The 21,364-nt window shown below is 57.0% G+C and overlaps 1 protein-coding gene across 1 annotated transcript; it reads right to left on the bottom strand.

Moving 5' to 3' along the window:
- Window positions 1-1,981: 1,981 nt before the first annotated feature.
- Rspo1 (R-spondin 1) lies at window positions 1,982-16,249 on the bottom strand. The gene is made up of 5 exons (XM_076862945.2): window positions 16,156-16,249; window positions 5,152-5,343; window positions 3,250-3,399; window positions 2,780-2,968; window positions 1,982-2,151 (listed from the first exon to the last, which is right to left on the bottom strand). The coding sequence occupies exons 1-5, from the start codon at window positions 16,247-16,249 to the stop codon at window positions 1,982-1,984; spliced, it is 795 nt and encodes a 264-aa protein (XP_076719060.1).
- Between the last annotated feature and the right edge of the window lie 5,115 nt (window positions 16,250-21,364).

Here is a 21,364-nt window from a genome sequence, read left to right as displayed (position 1 = left end):
GTGCCTGTATAATCCCAGCCACTTGGGAGGCTGAGGCAGGAGGATCACAAATTTAAAGCTAGCCTCAGTCATTTAGGGAGGCTCCCAGCAACCTAGAGACCCTTTCTCAAAATAACAAATAATAATGGCTGGGGATGCGGCTCCGTGGCTAAGTGCCCCTGGGTTCAATCCTTGGTGTCCCCTCAAAAACGAAAGAAAATTCAGCATCCAAATTAAGTTAGGCTGTAAGTGTAGAAATTCGCACAGGATATTGATTTGGTTTTTAAAAAGTAAAAGATCTCTCTAACGATTTTGTTGATTACATGTTTAAAAGGTGGTATTTTGCATATATTGGGTTAGTTCGTAGCTATTTGGTTAGATAAGTTGTGGCTTCTAGAAATTCGTAAATCATCTACATGGCTCATGTATTGCTATGGGACATGCTGTGTCGCGTGCCGTCCCTCCACTCTTTCCCATCCTTCAGAGCTGGGCCAAGGACTGCCTCCTCCGACAGGCCTCCCTCAGGGGCTGATTTCCTGGTATTCAGGTCCACAGCTCCAAGTCCAGCCAGCGTTGGCCTGCCCTTCACGCCCACCATTTGCAATTAGGAATCTGCTTCTCTGCTGATGGGATGCAGGCCTGTCTCAACCAATCTCTGAGGTGCAGGAGAGCCGCGCTGCATCTGCCTGGCTCCCTGCTGCAAACCCTGCACCTCATGCAGAGCCCACAGGGTGCCGCATGCCACAGGAAGTCAGTCCACCTGTTCTTCCTTTCATCCTGACCTCTCCTCCTCCTTCTTCTTTTTTTTATAAACATGATTTTGTATGTGTTTTTTTTTTTAAGTTGTAGATGAACATAATACCTTTATTTATTTTTTGTTTGGTGCTGAGAATCGAACCCAGTGCCTCACGCATGCCAGGCAAGCTCTCTACCACTGAGCCACAGCCTCAGCCCCTCTCCCTCCTTCTTGATGGCTCTAGGATTTACTGTTCCCCTTGGTTTAGTCCCCAGCCAAATCAGAGTCTGTGCACCCCTTTTCCCTGGGACAGCCACCTTAGCCCTTCAGGACACAGACTCTGCCCTCCCAGGTGGGAAATCCTCCTTTAGAGCTGGCCTGGAGCCCTTTGTTCCTCCTTAGGGTTCTTAGAGCAGTACCTCTTGAACTGGGAAGTGCGTGCCGATGACCTGGACCCTCCCTTCACATGCAGACTCTGGCTCATCAGGTTTGGGATGGGATCTGAGTTCTCATTCCTAACAAGCCACCAGGTGACTATGTCACTGCCGGTCCACGGCCCGCATTCTGAGTAAGAACACTGTGAGAGAACCTGATGATCACCCTTCCTAGAGTCCTGGATTTCTTTTCCTGCTCTGGATCCTTTGTCACAGAGGCCATTAGGGGCCTCTGAACTTTGACCCTGACCCTTCTTGCTCCCATGTGGACCTCCCGATCCTCAGACCCTGAAGAGGAACATGGTACCAGTGACTACTGCTGGGTTTTGTTTGTTTGTTTGTTTTGTTTTTTAATTTGAAATAAACCTTTAAGCAGTTTTCCGAGTCAGGTCAGCCCTGATAGGTATCATGGCTGTGTAACAATAAGTCTCCAACAATAAGGTCCCACGGCGGGAATGCTGAATGGGGTGGGAGGCAGCATCGCCCTGCGGTCCTCCAGCTTTGGCCCTGTCCGCCACTCTTGGCAGATGCGATCCCAGCAGCTTCTCCCGAAGGTTCCACTCTGCAAGGTTGGGGTTTGGATGCTGGGAAATGTTCTGACTTGTCCACTGGGCACATCTTAAACCGAGTGTGTACCGCCAGGCCAAAGGATGAAAGCGTCTTCTGGTGGCCTCGGGTGTGTGTGCGCGCGCGTGTGTGTGTGTGTGTGTGTGTGTGTGTGTGTGTGCGTGCACACGCGTGCACTGCCTCCGATGATCCAGTTCTGGAAAGCTTTCATCAAGCAGAACAGTTCTGGGCCCCTCTGCGCAGGCCTGGTATCTGGACGCTGTGCCTATGTGGGCCCCACAGATGTGAATGGCCCCACTGTCCCGGGCTGCTGCTGGTGCTGCTGCTGCCCCTTGCGTCTCCGGGAGCCGGAGCCCACCTCCTTGCCCTCCTTCCTGGCCAGGTTCCTGTTGGTATTCTCTCGACGGCCCTGGCCCTGCTTCCTCCTCTTCTGCCCTGCAACAAACCCCACGGCAGGAAAAATCAACAGAGGATGTGCTCAAGAGTCCCAGGAGGGGAGTGACGAAAAGCCTGGGACGGGAAGCCCAGTGACTCCTCTATCAGCTGACACTTCAGAGAACCCGCAGCATAAGGACTAAGAGCAGGTCCCCTACCCTCAGTACATGCTGGTGCCCTCCTCAGACCTCGGATCCCAGTGCACCTAGCTTCTCCATGTGTTGGGTGCAGTCTCCCAGTCTCCGCACAGGCAAGACAGTCCCCACCCCTGCCCCTCACTGGGTACCTCCGGGGCCAGGCCAGGAGCAGCAGCCACCTCATTACCACGTAGGCTACGTGGCCTTGTTTGAATCACGGTAAGTCTCTGGGGCTTAGCCCTCTGGCTATCTGACCCCTGAAGGCCCTTCTAACATGAACACCCAGAAGAAATGGGGAACTGCAGGAACAGTGACCACAGAAGCTCCCCGTTCCTGCCACAGCATCCTGGGGCACTGCCTTCCGCCAGGAAATGGCCCCCAGTCTGGATGGCATAGGGCCTCGAGTTGAGCATTCTCCATCTGGCCTTGCCCTGGACACCAGGCAGGACACAGAGGTGACTGAACCAGGGGAGGCAGAGGTTGCGGCTCACCCTCAGGACACGGCGTCCTCCGCACTGTGCACCTCCGGGTCTCCTTGGTGTCAGCGCAGGCGGCGTGGTCCCCCCCAGGGGCGTGAAGCACCCTGCGCGTCCGCTCCTCAGAGCCCTTCCGGAAACCACAGAGCTTCTTCTTTTTGGAGCAGGGACCCCAAGGGGACCACTCGCTCATTTCACATTGTGCTGGTAGGAAGAGAGGGAAAAGGAGGAGAAGGAAATATGGGGGGCTTCTCCCCTGGACCAGAACAGGACAACCTCATCCACCTGTCCCTGACCTGGGCCTCAGGACAGAGCATCTTTAGTCCAGAGGGTAGAAGGGCCTCGGGGAAGCCCCAGTAGGGAGTGTGGGGGGATAAGCTTTCTCTGCACAGCGCTCCCAGGACACATGATCCCTGGCCAGACCCTGCCCTGCCATTCACTTCACCTGGGGTCCTGGAGGCTGTGCTGCACCCATCGCGGCTTACCAGGACTGCTGCACTCCGTGGTGCCATTGACAGCGATGGAGCCCTCTGGACAGGCCGGATAGCAGCGGCCCTTGTGCAAGTACAAGCCCTCCTGACACCTGGTGCAGAAGTTGTGGCTGAAGCAGGCCTCGCAGTGCTCAATCTTGCATTCTGTGGACAGCACCAGAGTCGGGGTCTCTGGCCCAGCCGGGAACAGGCCCTTCCCCTCATCCCCAGCCCCAAAGCCCACCCACCCACACTCACCCACATGAAGGCCAGAACCTTGGCCTACCACTGTGATCTCAGAGGAAGCTTGGGAGAGGAGTGGAAGCAGGGATGAGGGCAGATCGGGGGGAAGAGTCTGAAGTGACCACTCTTGAGGGCTGGTTGGGACTCTCCCCTCCATCAGCCAACCCAAAGCCAAACCCAGGCTCAAGCCCTGGAACCCAAGGTAAGGCCCACAAGAGCTGGTTTTAGAGAAGGAGTGGGGGGACCCTCTGTGCCTGGTGGGGATTGTGGGAAGAGTGTTTCCCAGAGGGCCCTCTACCCAGGGTGGAGCTGAGGAGTGGGACGACCCCTGGAGACTGCTGTCGGGACTCCCTCCTCCACCGCTGGGCATCCACGGCATCCCAACCTTGTTCTCCTGCCCTGGGCAGAAGGAATCTGTTCGGAGGAGCAGGAGCAATCCCAGGGCAAATTCCTCTCCCTGTGCAAGGCCAAGTTCCAGGAACCACCTTGGTTGGACTCCTGGGTCCCTCCCTGCCCCCTCTTGCCAGCTCTTTCCTTGCTAGGGAGGATGGCTCTGCAGGGCTTGGCTGGGAACAGGCAGCCCTTTCACAATCTCTCCCCTCCCAGTCTCTGGAGCCCGAGGCCCAGGCTTCCAGTTTCCCAGAAGCCAGCCCAGCCAGGAGCCCCTCTCCCAAGGATCAAACGCAGAGGCGGGGGGGGGGAGCTAGTACTCCCATTTTAAAGATGAGGGAGGCTGAGACATGCCCAAGATCACGCAACGCATAAACAGCAGGGCTGAGATCAGAACCCAGTTGGCGGAGCTCAGGCCAGACATTTCCCCTCCGAGTCTCTAAGTTATCCGCTATAAAAAGGGTACCATCCCCATGGCCCTGCTTCCCTGAAAAGGTCAAAGGATCAACTGACATGAGGTGGGACAATGTGAAGAGATGGGAGGGACACAGCCACTGTTCACCCGGTGTGCTGAGTGTCCTCAGCATGTTGCAGCTGCAGTTACAGAGATGGAATGGAGCCCAGACCTTGGAGCAGGGAGAGCCGTGGTTGGTATGGAAAAGCAGGGTTGGAAGACCAGAGCGAGAAGAGAGTGAAAGGGTGGGGCCGCCACACTTAGATTGCTTGGTGGTCAGTGTGGTGCCAACGGTGGTTTTCGAGCAGAAGTGGGAAGCCATAGGCCGGATGTCTTGGAAGGTCTTTCTGGCTGTGGTGAAGAGGGAAGGCGGGGGGGGGGGGGAACCATACAGCCTGGAGCCCAGATGGACAAGGAGTGCAGGGGTCCAGGGGAGAGACCCTGGACCAGGCTGGGAGCCAGGCAGAGAGCGTGGCCATGAGGAAGGAAGGGAGCAGCCAGCATCTGGTTACTGGGTGGATGGGGGCAGCACAGGCGGGAGGCTGGCTGCCAGGTCTGTGGCTCGGGCGATGCGCTGGGACCCTGAACTGACCTGAGAGCACAGGCAGGTGCAGGCGTCAGGGAGAATGGGGCCTGGGTCTGGACAAGGAGTTGGGAGTGCAGGTGGGATAGCTGGGGCCATGTCTGGCTGGCAGCCGGACACCTGAATCGAGAGCCTCGTCTGCTCTCACCAGTGTCCCCTCCACTCCTCTCACCAACCACCAACAGCTCAAAGCACCCTTTCCGGCACCCAGGGCCGGTGGCACCCCCGCTCCAGCACCGACACTCACTGATGCACTTGTTCATCTCAGGGTTGCGGGCGTCAAAGTATCCGGGTGGGCAGGACGGCAAGCAGACGCCCACCTGGCGAATGTCGTTCCTCTCCAGCAGGATGAAGAGCTTGGGCGAGCACTTGAGGCAGCCGTTGACCTCGGAGCAGAGCTCACAGCCTTTGGCACAGGCCTGACTCCCCTCAGCGCTGACTGCAAGGGCAGGGCGGGCGGGCATGAGGGGACGCTGAAGGAGAAAGCCCGAGCCCCATCCTTCCAGACTCCCACCAGGACAGGAGGAGAGTAGGCAGGGATCATTCTGCAGATGGAATGTGCTCAGGAAACAGCCAGGCGGGCAGGTGTTTTATGAACACCCCCAGAATCCTCTCGCCAGGGAAAGAGCGTGGACGCCTGGAGTTAGGGCTCCCAAGACCCGACGTGCCCCCCAAGCTCCAGACACAAGTTCACCCTGCTAGGCTTGCTGTCCCACCACCAGAGAAGCAGCTGAAGCAGCCCACTTCCCAGAACCTGCCCTGACTCCCCATAAAGAGGAAAAGTCCAGCCTCAAGTTCAGAAGGACGGTTTTTACTCCCCTGACTGAGTTTTAAGGACAAGACAGGTAATGCATCAAGCTATCAGAGAAAAGGACCATCTCCCTAGAGACAGAAAGACGACTAAAATAACCTATGTCTACAACAGTGGTCTCAACCAGGGACGATCTGGCTTCCCAGGGGACCGTTGGTAATGTCTAGGGACAGCTTTGACCCTCACAACTGCAGAGGTGGGTTGCCCTGACATCAAGTGGATAGAGACCAGGGATGCTGCTAAGCACCCTCCAAGGCATGGTGTGGCCCTCTTCAGCAAATAATTATTATATGAGAGGGGACACCAGGGATGGAACTCAGGGGCACTCAACCGCCGAGCCACATCTCCAGCCCTATTCTGTATTTTATTCAGAGACAGGGTCTCACTGAGTTGCTTAGCGCCTCGCCATTGCTGAGGCTGGCTTTGAACTTGCGATCCCCCTGCCTCAATCTCCTGAGCCGCTGGGATTACAGGCATGTGCCACTACTCCTGGCAGCAAATAATTATTTGATTCAAAATGTCGGTGGTGTCGAGATTGAAAAATCCTGTCTTAGAACCATCCTGAGAGGCAGAGTGACTTCTAGGTGCAGCGCTGAGTCTCCAAGCTTTGATCTTGTTCCTTGGGCCAACCAACACTCACTAAGCCCCTTCCATGCAACACGCACAGGGTGAGCCCTGGGGACAGGGAGGCAGGTGAGCTAGGCAGGGAACTTGGCCTTTCAGTGGAGCAGACACCCACAGACAGGCAAATGCTGACAGCCACAAAGCCAAGCAATAGTGGACTCAGAAAGAAAGGGGAAGGATTCACATAAAGTGTAGAGAGCTTTCCTTCTGGAAAATGGAGATAAGGTTCTAGAAGGAGTAGGACCACAGAGGTAAAATACCACAGAGGGGAACTGCAGATAATTGGGGGTGGAGGTGAGGGGAGGTAGTGAAAGATAAGATATCCTATCTACATATCACAAACTTGAACTTGATCCTGCCAGGTAGCATTTTCCAAAGAGTATTCCTTGGAAGGAGATTCCCCTAAATGTTAACAGGAAGACTTGGAGAAAAGGCTACTGTAACAGGTAAGACCAGGATCCCGTGGGTCAAACAAATGCAAACAGGATTTGTTACAGTGAGACTTTTTGCAAACTCTATGACACTCTCCATGCAGAGCCTCTAAGAGAGGGACAGAGGAAGCTGCGTTTCCCCAACATTTTGGCCACAAACCATTTATTTTGAAGAGTCTTTCTTGGGACCTCTTCAGAACTGCTTGGACAACAGGGATCCATGGGAAAATGAATCAGTAGTGAGATCCAATTTGCATTGGACATAACTGGTCCAGTTTACATATTGTGAAGATTCAACTGGGAACCAGGGTGGAGGTCAGAGACCAAAGGAATATTTGGGTGGAGCTGACTCTATTCCTCTAGGTGAGAAAGTAAGAAAGCCTTAAACAAAACTGTGGGTAGTGCAGACAGAGGAGACATGCTTAGCAGAGAGGAGCGGCCAGGAGCCTGGGTGATTCTGGCCTAGGGTGCAGGTGAACTGTGGGGTATATCACTAAAAGAGGCCCAAGGGAAGAGAATCGAGTGGAGAAGGAAGGAGAGTAGTTATAAGCCACTTTGGAGAAGTCAAGCAGCAAGAAGCTGTCGATACACCTGGAGCCAGAGCTGGAAAAATCAGAATAGAGACGGCAGGAGGGAGCTCCGCAGCATGGACCCAGAGCTCAGGCTGCAGACCCAGCCGGACCTCAGGCCTACGTCTCCAACTGTGAGCCCAGGCCAAATACTGGATCCTGTGCCTCCCTTCCCACCCCAGAGAAAGGGAGGTGAGGGTGTCCACCCTGGGGACTCCTGGGAGGAGTACAGGCTGCAGGGACGACTCCTGATTTCAGAACAGGAGAGCAAGTAAGACGCAGGGAGGCAGGCAGAGGGGGAGGGGAGACGAAGACCACCGCGGGCATCACTGAGCCGTGTGTCGCTAAGTGTGACACTGATGTCAGGACAAGGACGGCTCCTCAGGGCTTGACAAGCACCACCTCATTTCACCCCGTCAACACCCGCTGCCCCCCCGCCCCGCAGATGGGTGCTGTTATTATCTCCCATCCTCATTGTCACAGATGAGGACATGAAAAGGTTCAAGTTCTCCAGCCGGATTCCTCAGCCAGAATGAGTTCCAGACAGAGGGAACCACACATATAAAAGGCAGGTGTGGGGCAACAGGAGGGAGCAGAGGAACTGCAAGTGTGGCTAGGGTGATTATTTTTGAAATATGCAATTTATTTGTACAGAGTCAATGTTATTATTATTATGTGTGTGTGTGTGTGTGTGTGTGTGTGTGTGTGTGTGTGTCACTGGGGATAGATCCCAGGGGTGCTCTATCACTGAGCTGCATCCTAAGACCTTTTTATTTTTTGAATCAGGGGCCTGTTAGGTTGCTGAAGCTGGCCTTGAACTTGTGATCCTCCTGTCTCAGCCTCCCGTGTCACTGGCAGGAGAGGCGTGCGCCACCACATCAGGCAAGCCGATGTTACTCTTTCATGAATAAAATTTAAAATTTACCATCCTTCTTGTTGATTTAGAATTGTTTGGGATTATTTTTCTACTCTGGGCCTTTTTATGTCCTTGAAGATTCGAGGTACCGCTTCCCCTTCCAAGATGTTAAAGCCCCCCTTACTCATTGTTTTTACTTAAATCCTTGTTGAAATGAATGTTCCCTCTGGGCTTCTGTCTAGAGATGTGACCACTAGTGGTCCTCCTGGCCGTCCTCTGGAGGGACCTTACCAGACTCATTGATCCCTTCCTGCCTCCTCCGTTGAGGACAGAGTCTCCTCAGAGTCCCACTGCCTGCCACTCATTCCACCGGCAGCAATGCCCTACGTGCATTTTTCCCCCGTGGTGTGCTGGCAAGCGCTCTCCCCCAGCTCCACCCCAACCCTTCTTTAGCGCCCTCAGGGGCAGGGCAGGGAGAGCGTGGCCTCCTCAGCACAGGGAAGCAGGAGACTTCAGACAGGATGCCGAGGGGCGAAGCCGGGGCCAGAGAGGACGGCCTCCAGCCCGAGCTGTCCTAGAGGCCAGGAGGAACCAGCAGGGCGCTGGAACAGGGGGCAGGCTGGGGCTTCGTGTCAGAAAGACCCCTCTGCAGCCGGGAGGACGGGTTGAAGGACGGCCAAGGGCAAGGGGGAGATGCCAGGTGAGGACTCAGGGAGAAGAGCTGGGGCTGAGCCAAGAGGGAGGAAAGGATCGAGGACCAGGGGAAGGGTTGTGTGGGAAGACCAGGGACAGGGCACAGCACAGGTCAAGGTGACCTGGAGATGTGGGGCCCATGTCAGGGGACAGCTGTTGGGCCTCTGCTGAGACGGGGGCCCCAGGAAGAGGAGCAGGGTTTTTGGGGGGGTGACATGGTGAGAACTTAGGCTCTAGGTGTGGCCAGGTGTGGCCGCTGTGGGGCACCCAGGGGAGTGAGCCAGCTGCACACAGGGGCCTGGAAATGGAGTCCTTAAAGTGAACACAGTCACCAAAGGCATCTACAGAGCAGGAAGAGGAGCCTGACATTTAAGAGCAGGACAGAAGAAAGAAGGTCCCCCCAAGAGGTTGAGAAGGGGGCAGCAGACACTGAGAAGCATATTGCACCTCGGAGACCGAGGGGAAGCGCGCCCTCCATGGAAGGACGAGGTGTGGACGTGCCCAGTGCTGCTGAGGTGTCACCTGGGGAATCAGTGGGGGGTGCTGGCCACTCTGGTGGAGGGCGGAGGGCAATGGCAGAGGAGTGAAAGAAGGGTGAGGAGGCAGAGAGGCTGTGCACCATCTCTTTCTAGAAGTGGCTGCGGGCGAGGGATGAAGACTGCCCTTGGTAGTGAACACCCTGGGAGTGTGTGGGTGAGGAGGGGACCGGGGCTGACCCCTGGTGACACCTGCAGTCCACAGAGAAGCAGAGGAAGAGGGGCTCCAGAAAGCTGAGAAGCAACCCTTGGAAATGCAGGAGGAGATGCAGAGGGTAAGGATAAAAACCAAGCAGAAAGTCAAATGCAGTGGTGCACACCTGAAATCCCAGAGACTGGGGAGGCTGAGGTAGGAGGATTGCAAGTTTGAGGCCAGCCTCAGCAACTTAGCGAAACCATCTCAAAATTTTTTTAAAAAATTAAAAGGCTGGGGATGTGGCTCAGTGGTCAAGCAACCCTAGGTTCAATCCCTGGTACAAAAAAAAAAAAAAAAGTTGAAAAAGAAGAGTTCTTCAGGCACAGGGCTGGAGGGTAGCCAAGGCTAGTGAGGCCTGGAGCAAACCTAGAGATGTGACCACTAGTGGCCACTGACTGGGTAATGTCAGGAAGGGCAGTTTCATGGAGGGGGAATGTTGGCCAGACCACAGTGAGCTGAGGAATGAGCAGAGGGAAGGAGGTGGGAATAAAGCAAGGAGAGGGTTGAAAATCAGAGAGCATAGAAAGAGCTCGCGTCGGACCTGGGCTCAGTGGCTCATGCCTATAATCCCAGCAGCTCAGGAGGCTGAGGCAGGAGGACTGTGAGTTCAGGACCGGCCTCAGCGAGACCCTGTCCCTAAATACAATATAAAAAAGGGGCTGAGGATGTGGCTCAGTGGTTAAGCACCCCAGAGTTCATCCTGGTATTAGTAATAATAATAATAATAATAATAATAATAGAGAGAGACAACACGGAGAGAAGAAATGGGCGTGGAATGTGATTCCAAGACTCAAAGGCAGAGAAAATTGATGGAATTGAAGACCTGAGGTTACAGGAGGGTCAAGATACAGAGGTCAGGCTGGGTGCGGTGCCCCCAGCTGTTTAGGAGGCTGAGGCAGGCGGATCACAGTTTGAGGCCAGCCTCAGCAACTTAGTGGGACCCTGTGTCACACTTAAAAAAAGGGCTGGGGTGTAGGTTAGTGGTACAGTGCTTGCCTAGCATGTGTGGAGCCCTGGGTCCTCAGTACCATGAGGGAGAACAAACAAACAACAACAGAAAGATCAGGTGATGAGGGACTGAAGTCAAGGACAAGGGACAAAGAACTAAGGGATCCGAATTCCATGGGAGTTTGAGGCTCAGAAAGGGGAGGGGGCTCAGCGATGGGCAGGGAGGGAAAGGGATGCTTATAAGGGGAATAAAAGCCAAAAGTGTTCTCAGCTTGACGGGCAAACATGTGGGCAGGGAGGGGACAGAGCCAGAGAGGAGGGATCAGTGGGTTCAACATGGAGAACAAGACTTCCAATGCAGGGTCCCAGGAAGACATGTTTGAGGGATGCCTTCAATTCCAGGGGTCTTGTTCCCCAGGCACTTGCTGCAACCTGACAGGTGCCAGGACTGCTGGGGGCCGGGACATGGTGATAGAGAGAGGAAGGTCCCCCAGGGCCTGGGAAGCAGGGCTGGCTCTGCAGGGCAGCCAGTGGTGACGGAGCCCTGGTGGAGGAGGCCCCTGGGCCGCACCAGGAAGAGGGTGCGCCCCACGGGAGGAACAGCCTGGGCACAGGCTCAGAGGCACTGACATCCGTGGGTGGGAAACAGCTTTATCGGACCGGCCTCTGTCAACCTTGTGCACAACACTTCCCAGGTGCCAATACCGAGTCCTGTCCTGTCTCAGCCTGCCCCTCCCTGAAGAATGGATTCTGTCCCCCTGTCCCTTCTCCCCCAAGGTCTTTGCTTCTTCTAACTCCCAACGGCCTCCTCCCCAGGCATCTGCTTTAAACCAGAAATCTCATGGTGCCCCAGCCCTGCCTAAAATCCATCAATGGTTCCTTATTATTGACAGAAAGAAGACCCAGCTCCTGGAGGAGTCTAAATCATTATCATGAGCTTCGACCTCTCAATGTTTCCCTAAACAATATCTATTTCTGTTCTCTGGGCATGTCACCTTATTTCATACCTCGGTGCCTTTGCTCAAGATGGCCCTTCTGTCTGGAACACTGCCTCCTCCTGAGCCTGACAAACTCCTACAAGCCTCAGAATTAGAGTCACCTTCTCTAGGAAGTCCTCCTAGATCTCACCTCCCACAAGTCTGGATGGAGTATTCCTGTGTTCCCACGTCCCCGTTATTTGATCACTTCATGTTGTTATTATCTGGTAATAAGCCTTGTTTTCCCACTAGAAAGAGCTTTGGAGGGCACAGCCTCTTATTTTTGAATGGAGGCCCAGTCAAGCAGTGAGACTCCTAAGGAGCAGGGCCCTAGGGGTGGAGGGTAGGGGAGGCACGGTGTGTGCGTGGATCTCAGAGGCAACCCCTGAAACATGGGGAGTGGGATTGGACAGGAATGCAGGACTCAGGGGGAGCTGGCAGGGGTCATGGGGATGGAGAGAACTGGCCATGACTCAGAGGAGCATTGGCCTTGGTTGTGGGGTGGACCCAGCCTTGGAAGAGGTAGACTGAGCAGGCAGGGAGCCTTCTCAGGGATGCATCTGTTCCTGGCACCCAGGACCAGCTACTGCATGGACAACAGGCCCTGGGGATGTCCCCCCCCTGGGAATACCGACCGAGGTTTTTTATTTTATCTCACGCTGAGGATTGAACCCAGGGCCTAGGCAAATGCCAGGCAAATGCTCTGCCACTGAGCCACACCCAAGCCCTCGGGATTCTTTAACTAACCGTGAACTTAGCTTAGACTTTTTCTCACCTGTGCCAAGACTGCCTCATAGCTTAGCTTGTTTGCCTGCCCGGAGCCCCTCTCCAGCCTCTACCGCAGCTGGCCCATGTGCCCCCAGACTGAGACCTCTCGGTGGCTCCTCCTCACCCACAGCTCAAGTCAGGGCAAGTCCAAACTCCTCCACCTGATGAGTACAAAGAGCTTCAAATCATCTGACCTCTGCCCAGGTCCACAGCATCATCTCCTTAGGACCCTCAGCTCATGTCCCTCTAGCCTAAGGGGTTCTGGGCTTCCTGCTTCACCAATGGAACACTTCTTCTCAACAGCAAAGACCCCCAGCATGAAAACCAGATGTGAGCCAGGAGTGGTGTTGCAAGCCTGCAATCCCAGTGACTCGGGAGGCTGAGGCAGGAGGATCCCAAATTCAAGGCCAGCCTGGCAACTTAGTGAGGCATTAAGAAACTTAGTGAGACCCCTGTCCCAAAATAAAAGCCCAAAAGGGTTGGGGATGTGGCTCCATGGTTAAGTGCCCCTGGGTTTAATCCTCAGTGCCAAAAATGAAAAAAGAAGAAAAAAAAAAAAAAAGCAGATATGAGCACAACTGCCCAGGTGAAACCCTGGGGGCCCCCAGAACCCCATTTTAAAATCATTTCCCTGCTACTCCCCGCTGCTCTCTCTTCTGGAACAAACGCCCTGGGCCTCCCCCAGTTCCTCGGGGCTCTCTCTGCCCGGGGGCTGCCTCCTGCCGCAGCAGTCAGGAGGCTGGATTGCTGGTCACCTCCCCATCACCGGGAGCCCCTCAAGAGTCCTCTCTGTGATGGGGGCCAGCTCTGCCAGTTCTCAGTGACGCTTGCTGGATGACCCCAGGAAGGCACAGGGAAGAGGCCCTGAGCTTGGTCAGTGTGGGAGGGGACGCGAGCTCGGGTGGAGGCAGGGCAGTGAATGGGGCAGAAAGGTACCATCTGGGCTTCAGGGGCTCAGGGAGGAACGGGGCCAGGAGTGGCCGAGGGGCCCTGAGATCAGATCAGGTGGCTCAGGAAGGGGACTCGGAGCGGGTGAGGGTCGGTGGGGTCCTGAGGAGGGAGGAAGAGCAGCCCTTGCCCGAGGGCTTCATAAGCCAAAGAGAAGTTCTGGCTCAAGTTCCCTGCGCCTCCGAGCAGGGGACCCTCCCTCGGGCTCCGGTCAGGCATTTCTGGGTCCAGAGATGGCTGTTACGGTTTGGATGTGAGATGGCCCCTAAAAGCGCCTGTGTTCCCGCCGGAACCTCCAGGTGACTGGAGCAGGTGGGCGTGGCCGGAGGAGGAGGGTCCCCGGGGCGTGGCCTGGAGGGCGCGTCTTCCCTCCCTCCCCTTCCCCTCTCTGGGCTCCTGGCTGTCACCTGAGCCGCTCTCCTCCACCGTGAGGCTCCACCTCCCCACAGGCCCAGAGCGCAGGACTCAGCCCACCATGGACTGAGCCTCTAAAACATGAGCCGAATGAAACTTTCCCTCCTCTAAGTTGTTCTTGTCGGGCATTTTGTCACAGTGACACAAAGCTGACTGGCTGGTGTAAGGCTCAGGATCAGAGCTCTATTGGGTGGCTGCTGGCAGCCTGCTGTCATGTGGTCAAGGGACATCAGACCCACCCAATGGCCCTAAGGCTCATATACACACAGCAAGCCCACTTCTGTGCCCCCAAACAACCTGGTGCCCTTCTGTATGGTGGAGAGCAGCCCACACAGGTGTCTGGTCTCCGTCCTCCCAACACTCCCCGAAAGCCCAGGGCAAAATGGTCCACACGCTGTTTATTTAACCACCGCTGCATCCCTCTGCACAGAGCTTGCTGTTTTACAAAGAGCTTAAAATGCATATCTAGGGCTGGGTGTAGCTACCGGTAGAGCATTTGCCTCGCGGACTCCCTCCCCAGCAGCACTAAAACAAAAATAAAAAACAAAATAGCTGCTATCTCATGTGAGCCTTACTATATTCCTGTAGGATTACACTTCAGCTTTACAATGGTGATCCTTATGACCCTTAAGTGACAAGCATTGCCTCACAATGCACACCCTGTATCTCCCCGAGCCCCGATTCATTCCGGACCCTCACTGCACCCAGTCTTTCTCCACACCTCCCCCACCCTTGGCTCCCACCACCAAGGTTGTCTGTCACACCATTTGGTAACAAAAACTGGTTTACATGCTGCTGAGGCTGCCGGATGCCACTGTATCAAAAGTGGGCACCTGGGAACTGCTGCAGTAGATTAGCCACGGCCGAAGCAAGAGGCCCTTACTGAGGCTCAGTCCAGTATGGTTTGTTTTTTGTTTTTTGTTTTTTTGTATTTTTGGTCCAATAGACTTGAACCCAGGTCTTTTGGCTCCTGGTTTAGGTTCACATGTGTCCCTGCATGTGAACGTAAGCAGAATCGTTTGTGCATATTCCATGAGTATTGCTGGTGTGTCTCTCTCTCTCTCTCTCTCTCTCTCTCTCTCTCTCTCTCTCTCATTTCGGAAATAGAGGAGACTGATTATAAACCACTAAACCACATCTGGCCCGTGGAGTCCAAAATACTGGCCACAACAGAGGAGAGGGGAGGGAAATCAAGGCCCGCTGCTGATTGAACCTAACCGGCTCTAATTGTCTGTTAAGCCAGGGATTTTCAGCTTCACCAATTCTCTGAGCTTCCCTCCCTGGGCTGAGTCCTGGCCTCGGCCGCTCCCATCCTCCCGTCGGGACCCAACAAGACTCTACTGCCTTTCAGCCTCCCCTGGCGGGCGGCATCCATCTGAAGGAAAAAGTGAAGCAAGAGGGAGTTGGGAGAGACTTCAGGAAGACTTCCCGCCTGCGGGCGTGTCGTCTCTACGGTGTATGTGGAAATAGACGAGGCCTTGGGAGTCCAGAAGCCCCCAGCCCACTCCCTGGCATGGGTCACTGTCACATAATGCCACTCCCATGACATAACAGCCCCGTCACAGGAGATGGTAAGCAGAGGGCAGGGAATGCCTGGCGGAGGGGAGGGTCCCACACCTTAATCTTGACCTCTACTGAGCTCTGGCCACTGTCACCCTGAGGAGGGTTCCCCCATGACTGGGTGGGCTCAGGCCCATCCCTTCACCTTTCTCAGCATCCTACAGAGAGAGATCTGCTTTTCCTTTTTAAGCTGAGAACCTTTTGTTCCAATGACATCTCTTTCTTTCTTTCTTTCTTTTATTTTTTATTTTTGTGGTTGAGCTCAGGGCCTTGTGCCCGCGAGGCAAGCTCTCTACCAACGGAGCTAGCTCCCCAGCCCCGCAGTGACATCTGACATGGAGGCTCCCCATGAGAGCAGGGGCAGTGGAGCTGTCCCCGTGCCAGGCTGCCAGGGCAGCGCCCAGCCTGCTGGCCTCCCGTCTCCCCCACCGCTCCCAGTCCCACTGGGCCTGCTTTAAAAGCCACAGGACGGCAGGGTCTCGTGACCTTCCCCCCTGCCCTGTTCGTGGGGCGGGGGAAGCCCTTTGTGGCCCACTACCCAGAGGCGCAGAGTCCCCCAGGGACCACGCCTCAGCCATGACAGGAAGCAAGGAGCCCCCGACTGGGATCCGGTGAGGGGGACCCAGCCTGCTGCCCGCCACCCGTGTCTCCATGGACACCACAGAGCTGGTGCCCTGTCAGCTGGTGCCCTGTCACACAGGGATCCTCACAAGAGAGGGGTTAATCCAGAAAGCAGCGTCTACACCGGGGAACACAGACAGCGAGCGGGCGGAGGGAGCAGGTGATCTCCACAGACCCACCCAACAGCTGCGAGGCCACGGACCTGGAACCGACCCAGGGGAGATCTGCAGGGTCACCACTACCCAAGACCCCGGGACCCCCTCCCACGGCCAAGGCCCAGCCCCCGGCCCGGTACTCACTCCGCCTCTGCCTCTTGCCCTTGATCCCCCGGCTGCCGACCGCCAGGTGCAGCCAGCTCAGAACCAGGGCCACCACACACAGCCCAAGCCGCATGCTCACTGGCCGGCTCCAGGCCCCCGCAGGAGGGGTGGTCGTTGGGGGGTGGACAGCGCAGGGCTCTTGCTAACGCCTCTGGGGCTGGGTCAGCAGCAGGAGGCCCGGGTCTGGGCCAGAACCCAAATCCACCATCATCTCAGCGGGGGACGGAGAGGGCTTGGGAAGCCTCCACCAGCCCAAATGGAGGTCCTCAAAGCCACCTCAGAGTGTCACATGGGAGTCCTCTCTGTCACTTCAGCAGGGGTTACCCCCCAAAACAACCTGTGGGGAAGGAGAGAGAAGGGTTTAGTCGTGGTACCCGGGAGCCCTGGGCTCCATGTCTCCTACCTCCCCATGTGTTTCCCTACCCAGAAGACGGTGAGAACCCAGAACCTCTGGATACCACCAGTTACCCACCTGGCACCAGGGAGAAGAAATCTGCTCCTCTTCCTATCCTGCTGAATTCCCTAACCTGACACCAGAGCTGGCTACCTGGGTAGCTGGAGTATGGTGAACGCTCAAACCAGATTTGTGGCTTAATGATGATTTTTCAATAATGGGAACCAGCTGGCCCCACCCTGACTACTATTGGCCAGCTCTAACTGGAAGTCCTTCTTTAAGTCTACCCTACAGACCTCATGCTGCAGTAGCAGCTTGTTACTTGTCCTTCCCTGAGTGGCCCCTCAGCCTTCTCTTCCCAGTGCTGAGTCACCCGTGTGCCTTTCACCTGTCCTGGAGCTAGAGCAGTGGCCCCCGGCAAGCTGGCAGACTCTGGATGGCCCTCCCGGCTTGGCGGGAGAAAAGGAAGTAAGGCTTCCCCAGGCCACAGAAACTCTGACACAGCAGGCCCGGCGGGTCTGGCCTTTGTGAGGGGATAAAAGAGGCAGCAATGCCCGCCCTGGTCAGGGACACAGAGAATGGCGATAATCCCCCAGCCCCGCGAGAGCCAGGGCTCTGGACCCGCAGGCTGGGGTGATGGGGGCAGGGGAGCTGGGCCCTCCCTCGTGAGATGTGTCTGGGAAGTGGGGCATCTGAGCCTCGAGCGGTAGCCCTGCTCCCCACCTACAGGGTCTGCCCTCTCACACAGAGGCCCACCCACACGGCCTCCTCACACTTCTGCACACCTGCCCACGCTCACACGGGGACACAGGGAACACCCAGCCCGCAGCAGCGGAAGCCTTGTGGATGCCCGGGAAGCATCGCCTTCCTGTCCACTGGTTAGTCACCTTTGGAAAGTCAGTTAGCTTCTCTGAACCTCGGTCTTTTCATCTATGAGATGGGGATAGTCAGGACTTTCACAAGCTGGCTGAAGGTCACTGAGTTTGGCTTACTGATGAGGAACCTGAGGTACTGGCATGCAGGTGTCCTCCTCCCCTGTCCAAATCCTTTCGCCTCTCATCTCCTGGGTGCCCAGTTTACCCCCTGGCCTCTTGGAGAGGCCCCAGGAGAGCCCACCTGCACGGGAGATAAATCATTATCCCCCCAGGGAGTTCAGTACCTCCCTCCTCGGCCTCTCCCACTAGCTTTGAAGGCCAGACACACTCAAGTGGTTAAGCTGCCTGGAAGAAGTGTTTACACCAGGGCTGATGGATCCCACCTGCTGCTGTGGCCGGAGCCAGCGGAGATGCCCCCAGCCACCCCCAAATGCCAGCCCCTGCATGACCTTCAAAGGCTTCCCACCTTCCCCGGCTCCAGCTACACACGTCCTTCACCCAGAGTGTGGATGCCCAGTCCAGTTTACCAAACTAGGGTCTTCGGTCCCCAGTACGCAGCCTCAGAGGCTGGGCACACAGTTTGATGGTCATGGGCACAGAGCGCTTTGAATGCCGGCTCTGCGGCTGGCTAGCTTGTTCCCCTGTGCTCCTGGCTTAGCTGGCCTAAGCCTGTTTCCTGATCTGCAAGACAGTTGCCTCTGGACACCTTAAATGAGTTACTATATGACACTGCTTTGAGTGGGGCAGGCATACAGGGAGGTCTCCATATCAATATCAATCTCCATATCAACAAAAGCCATACCGACATTTTCTGTGTCATCTCGATGCCAACCTTGATCAAGAGCCTTGACATGCGATTTACACCTTTGCATTGATCTCTCTGGTTGATGGCCTGGGCACTAAAGTAGCTGCTCAGAGGGACAGGATTTACCTCTAACAGCACTGGTCAGACTGGGCTGTGAGGACCCCTGGCAGATCCATCCTGCCAGTCCTTACATTTGACAAACACTGCATCAGACAAGCTTGGTGTCCCACCCTGGGTCTGTGAGACATTGGCCTAACAGTGTGATCCATGTCCCTTGGGTCCTTGGGGGTAGAAAAGGCCCCCTATGCCTCTCTGTGCTCTGTGCCTGCCCACACCGTGCCTGGGTCAGTGCTCAGCAAAGGCTGCCCCCTCCCTGACCCCCGGTCCTCCAGGTTCGACCTGGCCACACTCACCTAGCCTCTGCCTGCAGTGATCTTCTGCCCACTCCCACGGGAATCACCAGGGACCTCTCAGCTGGGAGATGAAGAGGGGGATCCAGATGCAAATTCCATCCGAGCAAGTGGCACTGGCTTCCCTCACCTCTGGGATCAGAAGCGTTCCAAGCCCCCCCCTTTTTTTTGTTAGGAGAAAAATATAATATTTTCAACCCCACAAAGAAGCTAAGGACACATCTATACCAGGGGATGGGAGTGAGGCATGTGAGGCATGTGAGCAGAGCAGGATGTGGCATGGACAAACCCAGCTCAAGTGGGCACAGGCCATTCGGCTCCAGCTGGGGGCTGATGGGTAGAAAGGATGGCTCAACATCACCAGATCCTCAGGCATTTTGAAAGAGCAGTAGAACATTCAGGATCCTGGGTGAAATCTGATTTTCAATGTTGCACATTGTAACATTGACACATCTGTACAATGACACATCTGTGGTTGTCTTAGACTACAGATTCTCAGGTGCCAAGCTCCAGGGGGCCACAGGTCTCTGCCTGGAGGTTCCACATCCCTCTGACTAGATCCTGCCCCCCCCCCCCCACAGATGCATCTAGGAAGGGAGGACACCATGGGTTGGGGCGGGAGTGGAGCCAGAAGCAGACAACTTTCATTTAAGTCGCCTGTCTCTATCATGGTTCTGCTGTCCGGTGTCCTGGGGGCCTTGGGCTATGGCACAGGCAGTCTCGGGGCCTCCTTTCTCTACCCAGAAAGAAAGGGAACTGCTGATGCTCAAGGTGCCCGGCATTGGTGGGGGCTTGGGGTGGGGAAGGACATTCCTCTCTGCCAGGGTGGGGGTGAGGGTGCCTCCTGCCACCTGACATGCTCTAGGCCCTCATTTATTCCACCCTAAGGAAGAGGGAGGTAGAATTATATCCCATTTTGCAGAGGGAAAAGCCACACTGAGAGGTTGGGGTCTCCGTGGCTACCCAGAACGGGGAGCCCGCTGGGTGCTGCGAAGGTCGCTGAGGAATGTGCCCCCTTCCCTACTTGGGGACCGGACCTGCAGCAGGTGAAAGGGCTGGGGGCCGAGGCCGAGCTGGCGGGAGACCGAGGGATGGATCCGGAAGGGGAGGCCGCGCGTTGGGGAGGGGGACACCGTTGGGGGCGGAGCTGGGCGGAGACTCGGTCCTGACAGCGGGCTGGAATAACTTCACCTTCCTGCCTGCAGCGCTGTCAGGATAAATTGGTACTCCGACGGGGCCGATCCGGACCCAAAAATGTAAACCATCCAGATAATTCCTCATTAGCCCTCCCAGGAGCGGCTGCGGGCTGGACAGCTCGGGCTGCGGAGCGGGCAGCGGCGGGGGCCGAGTTGCTGGGCTTGGGGGGCGGGACGAGTACGCGCTGCCCAACCTGCGGGGATTAGCTTGTCCGCCAGAGCCGAACCAGGTGCTGGGGCCGTTTTCCCGCCCCGCAAATCAAGGGACCAGAGAGAGGCTCCTGCAGGCCCCCCTTCACCTCCCTCTCCACCATCCCCGAGAGGCCCCAACAGGTGCCCTAGGAGGGACGGACCGAAGCCCCGGTGGTTGCCCCCAAGATCCAAGTTCAAGAGCCAGTTTCAGAAGAAACCCCGACTCTAATACCCGCACCCAGAAGTCATCCCTGCTCGCCTCGGAGCCCCAGACGAACAGGGCCCCCAGCTCTGCCCCCCCAGGCTCTACCGTCGGACCCTCAGCGCGAGCCGGGGAGTCGCGCCACCTCCCTGCGCCCCCAGGGCCGAAGCGCACGTTGCCTGCCACGTTGGACCCCGGCCCGGGCTGTGGGATGGGATAGGGGTCCCCAGGAGCCCTGGGACAGGGGGACCCCGAGGCAGTGAGACCCAGGTCAAGAGCACCCGGGGCGGGGAGGGTGTGTGACTGGGCTGGTGGACCTGGAAGTTCAGGACTGAAAGCCGGGGCGTTGCGGAGGACCCGAGGAAGCGACCGGACGGGGCTGCCCGCTTGGCCTGAGGGGTGACGGGGCGACAGGGTTCGTGGGAGCGAGTCCAGGAGGTGCCTTCTTCCGAGGGATGCCCGAGAGAGCCAGGGGGCTCCCCGTTCTCCGTCTCCCCCGCCCGAAGGGTAAGCCCCGAGTGGGGGCCCGCGGCACCCCAGGTCCCGGGGAAGGGGCGCTGGGAGAGAGGACCGAGCCGCGAAGCGGGGACTCACCTCGGCGCTGCCAGCCGCGGCGGGGGCAGGCCCGGGAGGGGCGAGGGCGCGGCCGGCTCAGCCGCCCGCCGCAGGACTGTCCGGGGCGCCCGGCTCGGCTGCGCTCCGCCCGCCCGTTCCCAAGTTGCTCAATCTGCGGGCGGCTCACGCCCTCCGGGGCCAGCGCCCCACCCGGCGCATCCCTCCCGGGGCGGCTCTGTGGCCCCCGCTCTCCGCGGCTCTCGGCTCGAAAGCCCGACTGCGGCTCGCCGCGCCGGGCTCTCCGCCCCGCGCTCGTGTCTCCGTCGCGCCTCCGCTCGGCCGGAGCTCCCAGCCGGGAGAGGGGCCAGTCCTCCGCTCGCACGAGGGAGGGAATCCCCCCCTTCGCGGTCCCACCCCCGAGCCGGCCCCCCTTCCTGGGATCCGCAAGAAAAAATGGACTGGAGCGCCGGGCCGGGAGCCGCAGCCCCCTCCCGCACGCCCGAGCACCACGCTGGCGCGCTGCGCCCTGAGCGCAGGGCTGGCACGGGAACAAATTCTC

The sequence above is a fragment of the Callospermophilus lateralis genome, chromosome 7, assembly GCF_048772815.1.
Source record: "Callospermophilus lateralis isolate mCalLat2 chromosome 7, mCalLat2.hap1, whole genome shotgun sequence".
Lineage (NCBI taxonomy): Eukaryota > Metazoa > Chordata > Mammalia > Rodentia > Sciuridae > Callospermophilus > Callospermophilus lateralis.
The sequence above is the reverse complement of the archived record's forward strand: the minus strand, read 5'-3'. Positions and strand labels throughout refer to the sequence as shown.